Source organism: Macrobrachium rosenbergii, chromosome 54 (assembly GCF_040412425.1).
Source record: "Macrobrachium rosenbergii isolate ZJJX-2024 chromosome 54, ASM4041242v1, whole genome shotgun sequence".
NCBI lineage: Eukaryota > Metazoa > Arthropoda > Malacostraca > Decapoda > Palaemonidae > Macrobrachium > Macrobrachium rosenbergii.
The window spans coordinates 48,827,716-48,851,280 of record NC_089794.1 but is presented as its reverse complement, the minus strand read 5'-3'; the positions used below and the strand labels follow the sequence as shown (position 1 = coordinate 48,851,280).

The window sequence follows — 23,565 nt, the reverse complement described above, 5'->3', positions numbered from 1 at the left end:
ATTTTAATATGTCTGAATTCGATGTGGTAAATTGCATATTTCCGCATTTCACTTATCAATTCTTTAAGCGACCAGCTACTAGTGTTTGTTAATTACTCGTAATAGTTCTCGATCACTGATTCTGACGAGGAAAAATATATCTTCACTAGCTCCGACTAACTCGGCTTTTCTTACCAAGGAGCCCATTATTTCCTTTCATGAGTCTCTTTTATTGAAAGAGTATTTTATCCCTGCATATTCTCACATCATGCGTTTAGATCACTCTGGCTTTTTATGATTTGTTTATGTTTCTGTGTACCAATACAAAGACAAGCTGGCAACAAAAATAAATGGACAACTGGTTTGCTGTGAATACTGAAGAATGATACGGAAATTAATAATCAAGGCATCTTTTTCATATTCTGAGAATATAGTAAAATGACAATACACAGTCATCTCAAACTTCTTGACATCATATGCGATTAGTTTACAAAAATTTGACATTATGAAGCATCTGTACACCAAACATTTATACTGTAACTACCACAGACATAATTGTCACCCTCAAGAAATTCTTGAGAAGCAAATCCATCGAAGAGTGAGACGTTTCAGAATTCTGAACGAAAATCCGCCATGTTTGGAGTGTGGCAAGTCAATGGATACGGAAAATGCAGCAGGTCAGAATAAAGATGGAGGCTACAGTCGAAAGAGAAGGCTTTTCAAGAGATTGGAACAGATGGCTTCTAAGAGGCAGACGAAGATTTTTTGGGGGGGTTGGGGGAGATGAGAGGTAGCGAGGAATCCTGAATTGACCAGGCCTTTCAAGAGTCTGGGAGATACCAGCTTGCAAAAATTTTGAGAAAGAGACTTTCCAGAAAACTGGAAAAGTTGGTTTTCCAGATGCTGAGAGAAACGGGTTTTCAGGAGGCTGGATGAACCAGTATTTCAAGAGGATAGGAGAGCTGATTTAGCAAATAATGATGAACCGGACTTTTTTCAGAGGCAAAGTTAACTAGGTAAGAAGCTAACTAGTTAACACGTTAAAAAACTAACTGAGAAGCCAATGATTTGCTAAATGTAGATGGAATTAGCTTTCCACAGCTTAAACTCCTTTTTCGTGTTTATAGATATAGTACCCAGCTTTTCCCAACCCCGCCCCCCCCCCCACACAAAAAAAAAAAATGGAAAGGCTTGCTTTATAAATTTTAAGGTAGACTGCTTTTCAGGAGCTTGGAAAGGATTTTTTTCCCAAAGCTCAGGGCGTTGACTATCAAATAGTCATAAACTGCCTGATGCGCGTAAGGAGTTGCTGTTCTGCAGTTTCAAGAAATTGTAAAGACTATCTTTATTAAAGCTTTGTAACACAGCTTTCTAAAAGCTTTACTATCCATTTCAGGGACATTGAGTCATCGTTTTTTTCAAATATCTTTCAAACTAATCATTTGATCGAAATGGTACTTTGACGCAGTGTACAAGACACCTCCCGCTAATTTTTGGTAATATAGTGCATTGTCAAATGGTGTTAGTTAAGGAGTTTACTCTTTACTTTTAAAGGCAGTGTCGCATGAGTCAACAGGACTAATCTACGCAATCGAACGTCCGCTATCCTCCATTGGCAGGAAAGGGGGCCAGGAGGATGGGGAGGCCAGGAAAGTGGGTTGGGGAGGGATGAGGAGGGGAAGGGAGAGGGAGGGACGGGATGGGGATAAAGGACGTTCGAATGCATTGTTTGGTGATGCTTGGCAACACCAATTAAGTCAAGAATAAATGCCTTAACTGAGACCATTTGACAATGCACTATATTACCAAAAATTAGCGGGAGGTGTCTTGTACACTGTGTCAAAGTACCATTTCGATCAAATGATTAGTTTGAAAGATATTTAAAATAAAAAACGATGACTCGAGGTCCCTGAAATGGACAGTAAATCTCTTCCTGCGAAACAAAACGCCACACTAACAGTCAAGTTATGTTGGTTGTATATTCCTTAAAACTAAAATATGGTGATTTACAAATGCCTCCTTAGAATTACCATTTTGTAGCATACTAATTCACTGCAATGTGTCACACATTAATTGCATGATCATTCCCAAGCCCTGTTTTATATGAAGGCGATGTGGTTTTGGAATTTGTAAAGAAACTTAGCCAATGTTCTTGATATCGTAGTTTCCTCTCGGTTTTTACGCTTCATCTTTAACCTGAGTACTCTGCATCCTAATTTTGCATTTCTTCATCCTTCATGTGTGACTTCATCATGTCTTTATTACTTCCGTCGCTAGGTGCTTGCACGTAATAATAATTATACTCTTTCTGATAGCCAAATAATATATAATATATGAAAAAGTCTTTGCTAATGGCTAAAAACATTTTCACGTATTTCTTATACTTAATATCTTTAAGGAGGTAATAGGATGCCCAGCCAAAGGAGTTTAAAAGGAGCAGTTTAAGATGGAAATGGAGGAAGGGATGTGGGCGAATGATGAGTAGGATCTGACGACAAAATAAAATAAAAATAGACGGGTTTGTTAACAATCACTGAAAATCATTAGCCAAGGAAATTAGTTTCTAGATAATGCATTGGTGATCTACCTACAATACTTCCATCTCGACCTTGCAAACTGGAAGCAAATAACTTCTGCAAAAACCTCTCTTCATAATTATTAAGTAGCAACGTCAGAATATGCTTATACAGACCAGATCTATAAGCCAATACCCACGGTGCATATCCAATAATTCAATTCTTTTGAAGGAACTTCTGCAAAGCTAAGCGATGTGTTTCATGTCCAATGAACATTTAAACTCTCCCTCTCTCTCTCTCTCTCTCTCTCTCTCTCTCTCTCTCTCTCTCTCTCTCTCTCTCTCTCTCTCTCTCTCTCTCTCTCAATATTTAATATCAGTCAATCATTATCGGGAACTCATAAAATTTCCTTGCTGTCTCGTGTAAATATTCTGATACTTTTATAAAATTCCAACTGTTTTTATTTATTTATTTCTTTTTTTAAAATACGCCATGCATCAGGGACTTGTCCAAAGCTTTATAATTTTAGAATTACCATCTTTGTTATTGTATTTCGTTATCTTCATAAATTACATATGTAACTACAATGCATCGATTATACAAACATCAAAATAGAAAAAAAATGGAACGAAAGAAGCATCATAAGTAAGAAAAACGTTATAAAAAAAGGCGAAATTCACGAAAGGAAAAGATTCTCCTTCAAGGTTTTATTAAATTCCTAGATTAAAATCTCCAGGCTTAATTGCAAGAAATAAGAATTAACTTCCAACGTTTATGTCGTTATACTTTTAGTTGGGAGTAATGTGGTGGTTTTTGCTCGTTGACTGGGGACTGTTGTTATTACCAGCTTTCTGAAACCTGTACAAATCCTATTTCCAGGGACTGAGATCTTACTTACCTTGATTATTGAAATTAAAGTTTAATATGTTGGCGCATTCATTTTAAATTATTGCATTTTATTTCACACGAAAGATTATTATAAAAAACAAAGTGACGTATTAAACTGTGATTCATTGAGCTTTATTCAATTTCCTTTTTGTAAGATGGGTATCTGCATTTTCTGCTATGTTACCCTTAGCCCCAAAATATTGATGTCGGGCATCGTCATACAAGTCTACATTTATACACAGAAAACAGATACGAAATCAATAATTATTAAATATAAATAATATCAGTAAAGTTCAAAGATATTTAAAGATACTTAAATATCTCCTCAGAATAACAAAATATTCTTGAAAAACCTGTTTACACTGGAGAGTCATTTATAATGATTTACTACATATAGGTACTTGTACCCTCACATCTCGATTGCAAGTGCTTTAGTATCTGTAAAAACAAAAACTATCCTCGACTACTCTTTGTTGGACCTACTTGGTAACCGCACTAAAAATACAAGTCTATTTAAGCTGTGTTTGAGATCAGATGCTTTATGAACATGAAGGAGAATTTCCCATTTTTTATGAAAATCTGTACTATAAAACCTACACTGTAAAACAGGAATTGGTTTTCTGTTTATCACACTTTAAATGTCCCTTCCGGCCTTAATTATATTATTTTAATCCACATAATATTATATCGTGGGAGTCTTTCCATGTTCACACACTAAACCTACCTATGCATCATTAATAAATTTTGTAAAGACGTGATACAAAACCATCTTCATGACTTGCGAGTTGGAAGTTCATTAAAAACTCAGTCGAAGGTAGATTAGTTTTACCTGTTGAACAGGACCAACACGATACGAAACGGATTCCTTTTGACACGAACAACTTATACTGAAGCCCTCACTAGTAACAAAAGCCTTTACCTCTGTAAAAGACTTACACTTCACCAGAGACATGTAATATGTCTCTGCTGAATAGTGTGCGATAAACTGTCGACAATGAGCTTTACCCTCTCTTCTTTATTGAACGTTTGTGGTAAGGAGGACACAACACCGCTTCAAAGGGCTTTTCAGAGCTCATTTTGGAAAAAATGCTTGGATGCCAGAGGTGCGAGATACATTTGACAATTATTCTAATCTAGTCCCTTTTACTAAAAGTGTGGAGAAGTGAAAAACTTCCTATTGTATCTTTTGCTCGTTTATATGCAAAAAGGCTCATCATTTCTTACTTCGCAGTGCGGAAACTTATATTTTCCTGAACTAAAACATCGTCTTTGCATTAATAATCTTTTATTTCGCTGGAAACTTTGCCAATTTAAGAAAGGTACAATGTGACTAACCACAAATTGAGACATATATATTAGTACATTTGAAGGTGAATGATCTCTTCAATTAAGAAGCTGCAAATCATGCACCTTTCCCTTCATTAAGAACTCCAATCCTATTTTAGTTTTTCTATCTTATATCTCATTCACAAGTTGGCTATCACCAGGAAACGTATTATCATTTCTTCGCCAGTATTCAAGCCAAATCATACTACTCCCAATAGCAGTAGCATACGTCGGTACAGCAGCTAAAAGGTGTCATTATTCCTAAAAAAAAAAAAAGGGTTATTTTATTTACATTCCATTTTAAATTAGTAAAACAATCCTAAGTTTAAACAGTTTTCAATTTTCCTTTCTTTGCAGATACCATGAAAAGGCAGAATGGAACCATTCCATTTTGTTTAATTCCTCAAATGTTTCTAATTTTAACATTTTCAATTCATCTTCTAAGTTGATAAGTTTTACAGTGAAAAATCCTTCATTCTCGTTGATTGGTACGTAGGATTTGCTAGCACAGCATATTGATGTATTAATTTCTAAGGCTTATGGATGGTACACGGTGGTTTTACTTCTTTTTATTTTATTATATTTCCTTGATTCCATTTACACAGACCTCACCTTTTGGACAATTCACTGACATGCCAGTCTGCATCACTCGTTACTTATGATAGGCTTTGCTTGCCCCGAGATGTATTGACTATTTGCTGTATAACACCTCCACTTGGATCAGCAGTCTTTCATACTCCTTGAAAAGATTAATTGTAGCTGCTTTGGAAGGGCCTTTCCGTATATATTTTACGCCACATTGAAATCGTGGGATTATTATTATTATTATTATTATTATTATTATTATTATTATTATTATTATTATTATTATATTATTATTATTATATAGAATATGAACCCTTTTACATGGAACAAGCCCACAGGGGCCATTAACTTGCAATTCAGGATTTCAAAGAAAATGGAGTTCATTTGAATAGAGGGTAACAGTAAAAACAGAAAGACATAACAAATTAATAAATAAATATTAAAATATAAATAACTGATTAAAGTACAAGGAGAACTGTTTTAGGGTAGTAATGCATTGAATTTTCGCTTGAATTTTTGAGGCTGTAATTGCACATCTTCAGGGAGACTGTTCCGCAGTTCACCGGAGTGAGGAATAAAAGATTTCTGGAAAAGAAAAGTTCGACAGCAAAGCACATTTACTGCATACTGGTGCTGTTGTTCAGCAAATCTGGTCGCTCTCGGAGGAAAGGAGGATTGGGGCGATCGACTGTGAAATCGAAAGCTCTGTTAAAATACAACTAATGAAACACTGACAAACATGAGACCATCTGTCGATGGTCCAAGTCCTAAGTTCTAATGTTAGGAAAAGGAAACCTACCATCACCAATCACTCAATAAGAGATAAGTCTCTGGCAGGAGCAGACATCCACACCGGAGAACAATATCATAGTAGAGGAAGGACAAATGACCTAAAACATGTTGCGTTCATTTTATCATTGTAATAAAAGTATGAGGCCTTACGTACAATACATAACTTCCGTTAGATGTTTCTCAAAAGTAAGACGTGAGTCAAACGATACACTAAGTACGGTATAGTCAAAGCTTCAGACTCATTCAGCAGTCCCATTCACTTGAAGGGTAGGATGGGGTGGAAAATCAGTACAAGACCTACTAACCAATAGTTTTTGTTTTACTGGAGTTCATCCTCATACCCCATCGACTGCACTATTTAATAATCCGTTCCGTGTCACGATTGAGACTAAGTGTAGCTCCATTTCTCATAAATGCTACACTCACAAGTCTTACTTCATCGGCATACTGAACAATCTTGTTTTCCAGGCCAACAACCATATGACTTGTATACAATAGCGGACCAAGAACATTACACTGTGGAACTCCAGACACGATAGGCCTTGCATGTAAACAGTTACAAATAAAAAAAACCATTCTAAAGACATCCTTTAATCTTGAAAAACACAACAATTTCGAGGCACACTACGCTCCTCTTCAGGTTCGAAAAAAGCAAGAAAGAAAATTAGAAATACGTATAAAAATGAGTAAAAACGACATAGGGGTCACTAAAGTCACACCAAACTGGCCATGTGATCTTTTAACCACAATACGAAGGTTGGCAGTTTTAATAAGTGAAAAGAAAAGAGTCGTAATAAGACTGTCAAGTTTGTAAATCCTAGAATGAACTTGAACAATGGTTGTTACAAACTTGACGGTCTTATCAATGATCATGTTTGGAAAGCAGCCAACCTTTGTGTGATGTTGTTAAAAGCTTAAATGATCAGTTTGGTGTGACTTAAGCGATATCTATGTCGTTTAAACTTATTTCGATATTTATTCCTACTTTTATATTTCATTGTTCTCTTTTTATCTTTGGTATTTGCATTCTTGTTTTTACATTCACCTGAAGAGACACCTCATGTGGCTCAAAACTGTGTGTTTTTCAAGATTAAATAATGTCTTTAGGACGCTTTTTTTTTATTATTTACGGTAGGTTTTGGTTCGCAAAAGGTCACATCAACAGCAAGCCGCTGCTCCCGACTTGTATGGAAGTCTTGAAGTAATCCTGAAACATGTGCACCACTCCAAGATTCTGAAGGTTATGGTCCTATTACCTTCAACATATTTCTGCCATTTGCAAGCATAGTTGCTTCTCGTGCATTATTCTTCTTTATTCTGCTTATAACTGAGTTAACCTCCTTAGTTGTTTTGCAAACGAGTTAGTCTCTTGAAAATGAAAAGCTTTCAAAGTTCATAAAACCGCTTGAATTTGATCGATCATTTGAGTCATGCTCGTCAAATCAAGCACGTTCACATTCGACATGCAAGTTTTTTCTAGGCGTTTCTATACGAAGACCATCATAAAGAAACTTCCATTAACAGTCTTCAGACGATATGATTCTTTAGCGTTTTTAAAAGTTTAATTTTCTATTTCAACAATGAAACGTTGTCTGTTAAGACTGAATCCTCTACGTTCAGCATTAAACGTTATTTATGTCACTATTCTATATCATATCCATTCCGAACTTAAAATCCTTCCCTGGTATCCAAGTAAATGTAAGTTTCTTCTTATGTACATCTTTTGCAATATCCAAACTAAAGGTACCTTCATTTCAACTTTGGACGTAAGAATTTTAATCGCATGCATTCTTATTCAAAGATACTTACTCTTTTTATATCAAATAAATCACCCATTTCATGAAACAAGAAAAACAGGGTTAAACCATCAATATATTGGTCAAAGAAGGCGAATATTAAAAAAAAAGTATACAATTCTTGACTCCTCTTCAAAACTGGTTCATGTCCAAATATGTTCACCCTAGGTGTTTTACATTTAGACATGTACTGATGGTACTGAAAAATGTATCTGTAATTCTGCTGTTTCTCTTAAATTCTTTTCAGGCTATAATATGTTTATTAGTTATAACATAAGTCTTGGTATAAGGGTCGGCCCTTAAATGAAAATTAAACTGAAATCTCTCAAAACCTTATATAAAAGCAAAATCTGTATGTCAAATTTTTATAGACTGTTCCCCAGCTCTTATAAAAATTGTCGGTCAGAAGTTCTTTATCGTTGTACGAATGATATATCTGTAATCTAAGAAACTTTTCGACTAATCCGAGCAAGATTTTTAAATCAGTAGATTAAACAGCTGCCGTTCTAAAGATAACCACTTTTTGTTACGTTTATATATTTTTATGTAGATACTTTCTACATAAACTTTCTAGTCCGCCTTTTCACCCATTGTTTCTTCGAATGAAAATGAAAACCAAATAGTAAAGGAATGCAATAACGAAAAAGAATTTAAACGGTGACGTTACAACGGAGCAATTAAAATGAACTGGCTCTCAGGAAACCCATTAACATCAAAACAAAGACTGAGTAAACTAAAAATGATAAAAGATATTGTAAGTTTATTGTCGAGTAACGGATGCTACACAGGTTCGTTCAAAACTGAATAAAATAGATTTCATAAATGCTTACTATTACATATTTGCTCAATTTGTTTTCTTTTGACAACCTTTCAGTCCAATTTGGAAAAGAAATACAGACTTTCTCTATGCCACGATTCGAGCGTTAGTTTACCCAATCATCATCTCAAAAGTAAGACTCACGCTTTATAACGTTTATATATATATTTATAATATATATATATATATATATATATATATATATATATATATATATATATATATATATATATATATATATATATATATATATATATATATATATATATATATATAAATCACAGATGCACGTTATTTGGTATAGTAAAAAAGCACAGGAAAATAAGCCAGCAGATCCTTACCTAGCGCTCTCGCGTTCATTCACGCTTGGTCGGGTCACAGAGGAGTCACACTTCGGAAGAATGGTAAAAGGCAAAGAACAAGATGAAAAACCACAAGATAGTTAGTTGTCGAGGGATAACAGAGAAAGAGATCATCCAGGATATTCCAGTCACAAACTGCGACAAGATACTGAATGTTAAGAACAATGGAAGGGCTGACCACACAGTTTGTCAAACAGGTATAAAAATGAATTTTAATCTCTTTTCTTATATTTATTAAAAAATTTTTCATTATAAAAGCATCAAGTTTAAACAGACCAAAACGTATGTACAAAACACTAGCAGTCTTTGTCTTAATACAAGATTCAATGAGTCATTGCATGAAACTACGGATTTAACTTCACTCCAGTTAATAACCAATACTGGTAGTGTTTTAAACTTGAGTTTTGGTCTGTTTAAACTTGATGCTTTTATAATGAAAAGAGTGGTTGATAAATATACGAAAAGAGATTAAAATTCAGGTTGATGCACATTTGGTTAATATGGTCATCCTTCCCGTTGTTCTTAACGTTAAGAATCTTGTTTCAGTTGTGGTCAGATTATATTATACCAGATGATTTCTTTCTTTGCCACCTTATGACAATAAACCATCTGGTGGTTCTTCTACTTCTTCTTTTTTTACCTTTTACCATTCCTCTAAACTGCGTCTTATTTGAGCCCTGATGATGCGAGAATAAACGCAAAAGCGCTTGGTATGGATCTTCTGAATTATTTTCCCGTGGTTTTTGCTTGTATATATACTGATATATATATATATATATATATATATATATATATATATATATATATATATATATATATATAAATATATACATACATTTTATATATATATATATATATATATATATATATATATATATATATATATATATATATATATATATACATAACAAACGGATCTCCTGACTGGCATGTACGTCTGTGTGTGTGCAGGTGTCTGTATGTGTATCTGTGTCTATCATGTTTTCCAGTAATGAATATGCAGCTGTCTTCACAAAAGTCAAATATTCATTTTATCGTGTTTCATACTCTTACCTGCACCTTCACATGTCACTACTGCCAAGTCTAATTAGAATCCAGTATGTGCAGAAAAGTTATAATAGTTTCTTCAGTAGTAGCAGCAGCAGTAGTAATAATATTAATAATAACAATAATAAGCACCCAAGATCAAAACATGTGGTAGTATAGCAGTAAGATAATGAAACCAATGGCATCCAAAATGATTAAAGTAACAATAAGCATACAAGAAGTTATTGTTTCACGTGGAGTGGCAGAAATGATGCAAATGATAACAATATAATTATGATTATATAATAAAAATCAATATTAAATTATAAAGTAAAACCAATGTTATGCATCCCATAGGACACAAGAAAGAGTTAAGAATGAATGTTGACGTGACATGATTTAAAGCCTCACTAAACGATTAATGAACAAAAAGCAAGATAAATCTGCATTGCATGAAGAGCATTAGAAGTATTCCATCTACTGTCCAGTGATATGAGGGTAGACAACATCCAACGTGGAGAGGGCAACGCGTTATTGTGTCCTAATCATATCTTCTACTGCAGGCACCGACGTTATCTGTCTTGATTCATCCTTGACAGAACACACAGAACAGGAAGAGAATACGGAAGGAATGCGAAAACATCAACAGACTACAATATAGTACAGTAGTGCGAAGGAGAGTTGGGTGACAGGAATATTTTACAAAAAGAAACAAGAATTGTGATTTCTACCCAAGGAACGTACACTGGATAGAGTAAGGGTACGCCAGGGGAATTAATGGAAAAGTATAAAGTGCAGATCCATTTACCTATTTAGGGTATATTCTGTACGGGTTTCTTGCAAGATAGAAAGGTGTTATGAGAGGTAACTTTCTTCCTCATATCTAAAATGGAAGAGACTGCAGAGCATACAACCAAGCATTTTAAGAACAACAACTGTGCCATGTACAGGAAGGGCGGTGCATCTTTATCAAACCTATTTCTATCTCTGAAATGGTCAAGTTCTAAAGCCAGCTGGTCTTATTGAGTTTTTGGCTTTTAAGCAAGCTTTCAGGCTCCCTCTACATGAAGGGTATATTGATGATATTAGAAACAAGAGAGTCGTAGTGACTCTTTCCACACAGCAACAACAAGAGAAGCACTGTAAGCTAACATTTGGAAATCTTCTTTGTCTTATTTTACTTAAAGTCAGATAGAACAAACTGAAAAACGCAACACTCACCAACTCTCTGCTCGGCAACTTTGAGAGTGACGGCAGTTAGAGAAATAGGCTGAGACCTTCCTTTATCATTATAGGCTGATATCCTGATAGTGTAGGTCGTCCCTGGCTGGAGGGACTCGACAGAAAACTGAGGTTCGCCAGAGGACTGGTTCAGATGCAAGGCACCTTCTTCGTCATAAACCTCGGCCAGAAATGCCTGCTCCATCCCCCCATCAAAGCCATGCTCACACATCACCTCTATGTTCTCTGCGGTATTGTTGATGATCTCGCAATTCTCCGGGGAGGATGGAGGCCCTGCATGGAAATATACGTAATCGATTCAGAACTGGTGCATAGCAATACGTCATCATCTTTTCACAACTAATGCATCAGAGCACTGTCCATTTTGTGCATGATCTACAGTACTGTCTGGGTGCAACTTCGTGTGTGTGTGTGTGTTTGTGTGTGCATACATATACACATTGATAAAGGGATATATGCTTAAACACGTATGGTAGAAATAAGCTATACTTAATGTTGGCAATTCTTCATTGAAACATTTTTTAAAGACATAAATAATTACGGAATTAATCATTGCCTTCTCTCACCTCCTGTTTCATGTGGGTAATCCAATATCAAATTATAGTTTCATCTGTGTTTCCTCAATATGGGAAATGTGTCTGCTTTTTATTTCTATTCAGTCGTATGGTGATATCCTACAGGAAATTCAAGGACCATTACAAAATGTGTATGTTATGGCGTCTCTGCTAAAATTCTTCCCCAAACTGTTTCTTTTACCTTTTCCTTACGATTTTTCCTTAGCTATTTGATATAAGAAGGTGAAATGCACTTTGTTATCTTATTAAATCTGTCCAATTTCTTTGAAAGCTATTACATGCCCGGTATAACAATGGCTATATGTCGGCAAAATGTTAGGCCAGATTATATAGTGGTGATTTCAATGCCATACTTCGAATCAAGTCGGCTTGCTATGCAAATGATGAATGTCCATTTTAACCTGGCTTATTTGCTAAATAAGCATCCGCAATAAATGATACACACAAACTGCACGGACATTCACATAATTTCTCATACAAAAGTAATAATCAAAAGTAAAATAATCACATCCAAAAATATATTGCCCGGCACGACGAAAGCTATTGTTGCATCAAACAAAATTTTGAGGTTCTTCAAACTTTAATTAAGAGCTTATTTTCTTCTTTGATTACGAATTGCCCAACATTAAAGATGGATTGTGCGATGAAATTAATTTGGAAGAGAGCAGTCATTTTCTCTTAGTGTAGTCGAGGTGCTGCGAGGCTCTCTGAAACCCGGGGTGAGGGGATTGATTAACCTTCATCTGAAACGCAGTCTTGGTTCCAGAAAGGAACTTTTCTCGTTTCACTCTGGAGGTATTTTGTGGAAATATCTTTCAATATTACCATGAAGGATCACCAGCTTAAAACAAATAACTTAAATTTCATGAATTCTTATAGCAGCAGAAAAAAGGTGCATGCATTATTGACGTAATACGCATTATAATAAGGACAAAGGTAAAAGTAACTCATCTGGAATTATAAAAGCATAACTGAGAAAAGAATAAAGGGATTATTCAAACACACATTGCCTTGTAAACAGTACATCATTTTAGAAAATGATATTTCATTTTAATCTTAATACACAAATTGCAATGGATGCCCCCAGTAGTTTAACATTCTTAAAGTAATTTATTAGGATAATAATTTAGTAATTTCATGCTGTTTTTTCTGATTTAACTTCAATTTTCTGACTCCAATCCACAGGCTGAACTAAACAAATTACACCAATAAAATATAATTGCCATTACTTCCTGTTATAGGACCAAAATATAATCGGATCATAACATAAGCATTTTAGTATACTGGACACTTTAATATCTTTTGCTGAGAAATAAATATTATTCTAGATGATGTCCAGGAAAACGTATCATGATATCTGAAGAGAATAACCTTAACTGAAGAGATAATGACTGGTTTTCTTATCATTCAGAATTCTTTATAACAAAGCTGAACTGCAAGAAGCACAAACATTAACAAAAATAAAAAAGGTAAATTCATATAGAAACAAATACAGAAACTAATATGTCACATTATTTATGTGCTGGCGATATAAAGGTGTTTCAGTGAAGACAAAGTCTCTGGAAGCAAAGACATTCAACAGCACACTTGGATAAAGTCCGACAAACAGCCACGCAGAAGGACTTACAAATGAACACCCATCATCTGCTGCTGCATGTACACTTGCAGCTTCAACCATACACACACACACACACATACACACAGAAAGATATTGCCATGCATAGGTGCATATAATCATACATATTTTGCAGTGTTGGTTACAATCGCATTATTCGTCATCGACGACAGCCTGTTAAATGTGTCACTTAAAATATACCTCATGAATAAAATCACTGCATATCTATGAATACCTGAATTAAGAAGCAACCTTTGTTGAGTGTTGAATTATTTTCCCACTTTTTTAAGTGAACCTTTCTTGAATGAAAGGCCGGTGTAAACTAATAAAAAAAGAAAATTAATTCTTTCTTATTTTATTGACGGAAGGCCAGTGAAGCTCTAAATAACAACCATCTTTTTCATTTTATACACTTATTTCAGTTCAACTCACCGATTAGGAGTCATTGCTCTTTAGAATTTGTTATACCAAATTATTTACTGTCGCTATGAGTGAAGATCCTTAAATATGCATTCTTTTTTTCAACAATGAAGAGATCGAGGAATACGCTTTGAACAGACCCGGTATTTAGAATTGAACACTAATTGTAACTCATAATTGCCGAACTTTCCTAATATAGTGCACAACAGTTGAATTTCACTAAGGTTCCCGCACATCAAATTTTTGTACATTTCTTGACATTTTTCAGTCTGTTGCGCCTAATGCATCAGTTCTTCCCCAGCAACAAAACTGCAGAAAATGTGATTTCTTATAACTGAGGACGGTGGTTTAGAAAGGGAAAATATTGTTCTAACAGAGCGATCCCTGCGTTCCATAATTCTAAGTGTAAAACAAAGGGAAGTGGCTCCAACATAACACAGACCACACATTTGAACCCAAAACCACTCTCACTGACCAGGATTTTACATAAGTCTTTTTGTTCAAACAGACCCTAGACTTTGTATTCCCGATTCTTTAGTTCTTGGGAAAACTGAACCGGAGGTAGATAACAACTCTAGCATCAAACTAATAACTGTGCGGGTTGTTCAAGTGTTTGGCAATTTGCTTTTTAAATTTTAAGAGGCAATTTCAAAAGCGATTTTGAATTTTATTTCCTTTATATTTTCTAACAGCTTTCACTTATTCAACCGTACTTGTTATTTGATTCTATTTCTAAATGATTATTGTAGCCTTCTATAATTAACTCCAGTATGATAATGAGGTTATTAACCTTGAAAGTTTCCGCAGTGAAATGTTATCCTACCCATGACAACTTAATTATCTAATTAAGATTTCCAAGTCACCGTCTACCGCTGAATATATATTATATATACTGTATGTATATACATATATATATATATATATATATATATATATATATATATATATATATATATATATATATATATATATATGTATATGTGTGTGTGTGTGTGTGTGTGTGTGTGTGTGTGTGTGCATTTATGTATATATATATACACAAATACACACACACACACATATATATATATATATATATATATATATATATATATATATATATATATATATATATATATATATATATATAAAATATAATATATATGTCTATATATACTCAGTGGTAGGTGCATGTGTGTTTGCGTATGTACGTATGTATATACTTATATAAACCACTGGACTTATAAAGGAAAATGTCTTGCTATACCTTTTCTCTTAATAAAACAGAAAGCAAATTACAAGGAAGATACTTACCTAATGTTTTTAAGAATTTGTAAGCACGACCCTTTGTCGTTATTTTTGAATTAATTTGTCTATGGAACTCTATTTAACAAAAACATTCAGCAACTGTCAGAAAGTTGTTTAAATAGAATCGTTAGGTTTGACTACTTCTGTAACCCTTGTGCGTAATTCATCTCTATTCAAACCATCTATATTTTTCTTCGAATGTTCTCTCTTCTGTTCATTTGTAGGGTTAGCAACCGATAGTCAACAACGAATAGTATTTACACACCAACTCCCATTTAATTTCCACTGTCCCGTACATACATTCAGCTACAACTCTCCCCTCTGTTATGAACATCTCAGATACCAATTTCTAATTCACACACTTCGTAAAATTCTCATTTCCATTTAACCTCCATTGGTTTCTTCCTCGCCCCATTTCAATCTACAAAGCACCAATTCTTTTTTCAATTGATATTCAAGAAACGCTAAATTTCCCAATCGCCGAGAGCTGTGGACCGATAATTTATATTCACTTTCAAAGGAATTTCTCTTTTCGGATCGTCCTGAAATTCGTCAACTGTTCAGAGTCTTCTGATCTCCCTAACGAAGTCCCTAATTTCATTATGTCACGTTCGTCTTTCTATTTATCAAACTCTCTCTTTCCCCTATCTACGCAATCCCTCCCGTTAAAAGCAATACTTCAGGGAATGTCTCGTTGGTAAATGTGTTTAGCGGCTTTATTATTTAATATTTTCATTTGTCTACCGCTTCTTGCCATTTTTTTGTTCACCCTTTTCTCTTCCTTTATGAACCTGCTCTGTCTTTTCTCTCCACTTGTCCTTTATCAGTTTCATTTTCATCTTACTCAAGGTTTCTCAACTTATTTAAAATGTATTATTTTTCCATGAATTGCTCTAATGTTTTTATAATATTTATATAACTGTGTTACTTCAAATATCCATCATTTAATAAAACCTGTTAGGTTTTTATCATTTGTAATAAACGAAATCTCTGCTGTTTAAGAACAAAACTTTCTACAAAGAAGAAAATTACCCGACGTTACGATCAGAGTTATAGGCCCAATGGAATATTCATTAACCTACTTTGTCTAAAATCCTAGTCATTCACTGACAGGCGCTAGTATATGCCTCTGGGCAGATAAATCAACGTTGTGCAGATAATTCAATGTCTCTCATTTTTGTACAAGATCTTATGCTTACCGGTAAAACCCTAAATATTTTATAGAAATAATCGATGCAAGAGAATGTTACAATTTTAAGATCACCGGTAATGGGCAACATATTACATAAAAAAATGAAGAAATAATTTGATTTGTTCTCCTATGTGAAGCATATAAGTGGCGCCGAGACTAACCAGATATCTGATGAAAAACTGCGACCATAATCCAAATTCGTTCACGTATGAAGAGGATGTAAGAAATCTACGACTGCCAATAACAAACAATCTATTATATCAACACATCTGTTGATCAAAGAATCTTTTAAAGATAAATTAAGAAAGGCACCATATTTAAACCCAGTCACCGTTTGATGAAAATAGTGTCGTTGTTAATTAGCTCATTGATAGGTGCAAAGATATGCAATCAATATTATAGGTAACATATTTTACTAAGGAGATTTCTTTGTGTAAATATTTAGACTTCCTTCCTCTACCACCCTCAGTGCAATGATAAAGATACCACGGTTTCCACTGTTTAGAAGAAATTCGTTCGTGTTCGTTATGTGTGAGCAACGTTGCACCATAGCAGATTTCATTTGTTACAATTAAATTTAAACTTGTTGATCATTTACATATATGATTTTCCGTTCCTTCCATGACATTCCTGAGAATGACTTACCTGATTTCGTGAATTACTTTATTCACTATCATTCTCCTTTTTGGAGGACACAGTGATTTCCCCTTAAGTTATTCATTAAAAATTACTTTATCAATATTATTACAATACATTAATTAATATATATATATATATATATATATATATATATATATATATATATATATATATATATATATATATATATATATATCCACAAAATTATGTGTGCATATATACGTTTACATTCTTGCATGTGGGAATGTTTGTTCGCGTGTGCCCCTCTCCTTTATATAAGTATACGTTCTTTTATGTGTACCTATAAGTATTTATATACCACTAAAACTTTCCTCAGTTGGTTTGATAAAAATTAAGCTCAGATTGTTTATGTTTTTTTCCAGAGTAAGAGAAGAAAGAGTCCTCTCAAGAATGTTGTTTTGACCTTGGTATCCTGGGAACGAAGAACGTATGACAGCGAACTGAATCTTATTTACTCCTTATACTTGTAAGGACAACTAGGTATTTTGAGTAGTGTAATTTCCTGTATAGCACTGAGTAATGCTCCCTGGCGTATTCATTCAGTGGTAGGTAGAGGAGATTCGTTATTCAAATTGTTTATAATGTACCGTTTACCTTGATTAATATATATTTTTTGTATGATTGGTTGGAAGACAAAAGATTTTCCCAAAACAAATATATGCTTCATTTCACTATATCAGCCTGATTCCTTTACCTGTTCATTTTCAGAATAGTTAAAAAGTTAAACTTGCAGTGATGACTCACAACAAAAGACGTTGTTTCACCCAAATTGTTCATGATAAGAAAAGAGAAACAGCCAAAGTCACAGAATGTTTATTGGTTTTGTACCTACCTGCTGGGATAATCTGGAAGACACAAGGCGTTTCTTGTTTGCCTATAGAATTGTTAGCCCAGCAGAAGAGGGCTCCATAGTCCTTGTCCGTGGCACCTAAAAATGTGTAATGGGAAGCGAGGTGGCCCCAGGGTAACCTTTCCCCAGGTGAGGTGTAGGTTTTGTCCGATCCATTCAACCTCCAGTTGAAAGTGGCTCTGTATATGAAAGGAACTCAGTGGAATAACTCATTAAAAATCGTATAAGTTCTTAGAGTAAAAATATATAAAATGAAATTTTAGCGGACCATGAAAAGAATAGCTTAAGACTAGAAAGATTACAGGCCAAGTTTTGATGTTCTTAATGATTATTCATTTAAAAGTCTTTTTCAGTGTAAATCAAAAGGCCAAGACTTTATCATGGTCGCACTTATTATGACCAACAACATAGTTATTTTTTGAGATTCCTTCTGATTATTTCTTGATGCATTACTTGCAGTTACAAAAGTGTGATCATAATGTTCTTCGATACGAGGAGTGAAAAAGACTGCGTGAAAGAAAAATACACTTATTACGACCTTCTTAGTTTACAAAATCAAGAACCTTACTACTTGGGTGTCTTAAATTTACAGTGGCCTCCAATTTTTGCAATATTCTTACCTGTCTTTTTTCATCTTTTCTACTTCAAAAATTTCAAATATCTAAACAACCCAATAGAAAACTGCATTCTCTTCAGAAATATCTTCAGTTTTATATTCTAAAATTTATTACTGTTTAAACTTTCTATTTATATGTATTTCACTCCTTTGCAAATAATTTTTTTCCTCGTATAGTTTGTGCTCAAATTCATCCGTGCTCAACTTGGATTGTGCTTTAAAAACTTAACTTTTTCCCCTTTTCTCACATCTAACTTTCAATAGTTCTTCCTGTGCTTCTGTACCTGCAAGCAATGCCTTCGTACTCACTGATCCATCCATAAACTATTCAAACTCCCTTTCAGCTGCTAATACTTTTGCATCTGTTTTCTTTTGAGGAAAGAAACATTACATTAGTGATAATAAGTGACTAAATATCATATAACTCTGATGTTTATTGCATGAAGGGACTCTTTCGCAAGGAAGGTACATGCAAAAGTAGAAATGTTGCAAGAACCAAGATTAATGTGCTACTGTAAGTGTTTAAAGAAAGCAAAAAGTATTAAATTGACTTCTTTCTTTATATGAACTCAAAACACAAAAACAGCAATTATTCTCCAAAAACAAAAAGGGTAGTTCAGGTAAAGAAAATTACGATTTCAGAAACATGCAACCAAAATAGATATGAAATCAGTAAGTACAAGACTTGCTAGCCACTACATACAAGGTTGCAAAAACAGAATGATCTGGAGATGGGTATTTTGGGATTAGCGGAGTTTGTATATGGTTCTTTGATAAGTAGTGCATTTAGTATCAAACTGAAATTCTCGCCTAATTCTCTAAAAGGATAGTGCATAGATCTTTACACTGTCATTATTAAGAGTGCCGACAAGAGAATTTAGAACAATTAAATATCAACTGATTACATGTATAACTTCCTAATGACTTCGTTCCCATGATTTTTGTAATATTTCATCAAATATTCCTGAAATCTATGAAAGCAAAATCAATTATTTTCAACAACAGCAACTCATGTGATCTATCCTTTTATTTATACAGAGATGCATATTTAGAGATGTATATTTTTCCTTTATTAACTGATAATTAGAACTACAAAAAGAGAAACTTCTAGGACTTCCTTGATTAAAGATAAAACGTATATACTTCACATGATACGTTTACGAAGACCCAACACACGTTGGTAACACCATCAAGGACAGAAACAAATGAAGGCATCAAATTCGTCTGAACGAAAAAAAAAAGAACTTTTAGAGGTTGACACCGAAGACCTACATCATTTTTGTTAGACAAAAGTTTGCGACAGACCTGGGAAAGCTACGACCAGACGATGCATTTCAGTGATACTCTTGGTATCCACCAACCTGTTACCCATTCAGGGGAATTTCATAATGAACGCGAGCTTAGACAATACCTAATTCTTTGAAATAATTTGCAATTCGAAGAAGGAAAATTGATGCCACACGTCTCTTTCAATGACATTAAAGTTATGAAGCCTGAAAAAACGTGAAAAGTCTTCGTCGTTTGTCTGCAACAGACCGGAACAAGAACCTTCAAGTGCTAAATAAAAGAGGAGTATATTAGTGCATCCACAACCATCGATCATTAGTGCTCAAAGAAAGCAACGAAGACCAAATTAAGGCAAACTGGAGGTACCCCATACTAAGCACTATAACGCGGACCCCAACGAAAGAAAGTGAGAGAGTTCCTCTGGATTCCAGTGCAAATGTCATGGAAGTAATGCGTTTTCGCTGAGCGAGCCATCGGGCTTCCCAAGACTTCTCTTCCTGGCTTTGTCACTTGAGCAACTTTATTCTCGCTTTTGAACCAAAGAGGATCTCAAGCATTTGGAAACACCAAGACGCATATATAAAAGCAACTAAGAAAATCATAAAATACAAGAAAAGTACAATTCCTGTGACTTATGCGTTCATTGTATAGCCGCTGTATTTCCACATATATTTATATATATATATATATATATATATATATATATATATATATATATATATATATATATATATATATATATATATATATATATATATATATATATATATATGAAATTAACACATGAGAACGTTTTTCACAGAAATAAATTTCTGCCTCGCATCAGGACCGAACTCCGGTCTTTCAAGTAACAGTTTCAAGTGAGAGTCCAGAGTGTTAGCAATTCCTCCTGTGTGGAGGAATTGCTAACGCCCTGGACTCTCACTTGAAAGACTGGGATTCAGTCCCGATGTGAGTTAGAAATCTCTATATATATATATATATATATATATATATATATATATATATATATATATATATATATATATATATATATATATATATATATATATATATATATATATGATAAATGTCCCTTAAATTACAGGGCCAACGGGAATCATTCTTTTGCTCATGAAGGATGCCTGAAAATAAAACAAAAGCATTTCCAAATGCAATGCAGGGGTGGAAAGTACCATATATAGCAGAGCGTGCGGTTTTTCACACTGATCAATGCGTTCGTTGCACCTGGTTGATTTGATATCCATTAGCGAACAACTGAAGGCGTCTGGAGTGTGTGGGGGACGGGTGAGCTGAGTCATTTATCCCAGAATAGATCTTAAGAAAGACACTCCTCCTCCTTCCAGAAACAATCACTGGTTCATCCCATTTTCGGAGAATGTTAACCATTTATATTCCAAACGACTCTCACAAAGTTTTCTTCCCTTTTTAAAAGTTTGTTCAGTACTCATTAACACACATCAAATGTAACTAAATCTGTTAGATGACAAGAATGGTTTCCTTAGGGGTCAAAATTTGCTCCAGACGGTTTTTCTATCTTGTAAGAGATTTTTTTCTTATGAAATTTTACGGGTTTTGATCACATGGTTATCCCTAAGGTTTAAATTTTGTTTTTTCCTATGACCTTGTTAGGCCTTTCGTAACCACATTTGGTTATCCTTCAGGTTTAGGACAGAGTGGGTCATAATTCTTAGTTCGCCCTTCATTCTGGTTTGTTCTTTACTATGTAAACTCTCCTTAACTCTTCTTTCACATTGTGGCCGGCGATTGTCACTGCTGTTCCAATGTCTAATCGTTCTTGATTCTATGAACAACTCTAATCAATAAGAACTGTAAGATCATCTTTTGATTTAGAATATTGAAATATTTCCCGAGTTAACTTTCTACCAATTTCTTACCATGAATTCCAATCTGGTTCTTCCATCTTGTTTGATGAACATAACATTCATCATTTCACTTTCTTCATTATTTGGTGTTCGTATAACATAAAGCTTGTCGTTACTGGACTCTGCAATTCTAGAGAAATGAAGCATTATTTCCAGGGAGTAAATTACTGGGTTTGTTAAAAATTGTGAGACTTTGCACTGGTAGAGCGGCCTTTCTTTGAAACAGCCTTTCGTTTCATAACTACAGCGCTTCCTATTCGTTTTCCTTCTTGGACGAGAATGAATTGAATATAAATTTGTTTAACAAATGACTCATCTGTTACTTCACTATGTTGTCTACCTCCACACCAGTGAATGGTCTCACACTCTACAAAGATGCGATTTTGCTACAGTTCCCTTGTGAGAAGACTTTCCCTTCCAGTCGTACACAGCATCTTACCAGTTTCCAGGTAGCCATTTCCCGAATTATTTGGATCGGTGACTAATCTTATGTCTCTGTAGGTAAGACCTCGAAATCTCTCTGTACTCCAGCGATTCCTGGTTCCTACAGGTTTCCCCAGTTTCCAGAGTCGAATCATTCCCTACTTGTTTCCCTTCTATTCGAATAAGATGAACAACGACAACAACAACAACAACAACAACAACAATAATAATAATAATAATAATAATAATAATAATAATAATAATAATAATAATAATAATAATAATAATAATAACTTCCAAAATATGTAGAAATTTCTAAGATACTTTCACGCTAAGAAAAACTCCAGCGAAAATACCGCAGACACAAACTGTGCAAATAACTGAAAGGCCTCCCTAAAATAAGAAAATCAGAAAGTAAAAATTTCTTATGCCTTGAGCTCAATTTTATGCAAATTCATAATCCAAGGAATTACAGAAATTGTCGAAAGAAATAAAAGGTTGCAAGAATTGTAAAGGAAAGGTGAAGCCGCCACTGATCTGGGAAAAAATAAATAATGGCAGTTCCTAAAAATAAAAATGTTCCTGGGTTTGTTTTTGTTCCAGATATCTTTTCTGGGCTGCATACACTTAACGAAGAGCAAAAAGAAAAAAAAGGCAAACGATTTACGTATTTTTCAGAGAGAGAGAGAGAGAGAGAGAGAGAGAGAGAGAGAGAGAGAGAGAGAGAGAGAGAGAGAGAGAGAGACTAATAAAGTCCCTTCCTGCAAGAATTCCAAACTGAGTCAGGAAGAGCAGCATTCTGTCTGTAGCTCACCACGCCATTACGAAGTATAAGATTTAAATCACCTCATACGCACATATCACAATGTCGATTACTGGCAAAGATGGAGAGCTTCTTCATTTCATTCTCGAAAGACATCGAAGGCTTAGAGTTTATTTCAGCATATATGAACTCAGGAATATTTTACTTGAAGCAATGGACACATACCCTCCCTCTGACAGCGTCATTTTAAGCTCTTTTGTTGTCTTATTGTTTTTGAAATAGAAGGAATCTATAGTCACATTATACATACACACACACACACATATATATGTATATATATATATATATATATATATATATATATATATATATATATATATATATATATATATATATATATATATATATATACTGATATAAATATAAAAAAAATAAATATCACACATATATATATGCATATATATAATATATATATATATATATATATATATATATATATATATATATATATATATATATATATATATATATATATAATATATATATATATATATAAATGACCTATAGATTCCTTCTATTTCAAAAACAGTAAGACAATAAAAGAGGCTTAAAATCGCTATCAGAGAGAGGGGGTGTCCATTACTTCAAGTAAATATTCCTGA

General features: G+C 34.0%; 1 protein-coding gene across 3 annotated transcripts in view; it reads right to left on the bottom strand.

Annotated features, from left to right (window-relative positions):
• The window catches only part of LOC136835075 (protein turtle-like), a 406,342-nt gene that overhangs the window by 36,858 nt on the left and 345,919 nt on the right, over positions 1–23,565 (bottom strand). For all 3 annotated transcript variants that reach the window (XM_067098253.1, XM_067098252.1, XM_067098254.1), the window contains 2 exons: positions 17,911–18,107; positions 11,309–11,602 (listed from right to left, as the gene is read on the bottom strand). In XM_067098253.1, coding sequence (XP_066954354.1) covers positions 11,309–11,602; positions 17,911–18,107 — 491 coding nt within the window. The remainder of the gene's footprint in view (positions 1–11,308; positions 11,603–17,910; positions 18,108–23,565) is intronic.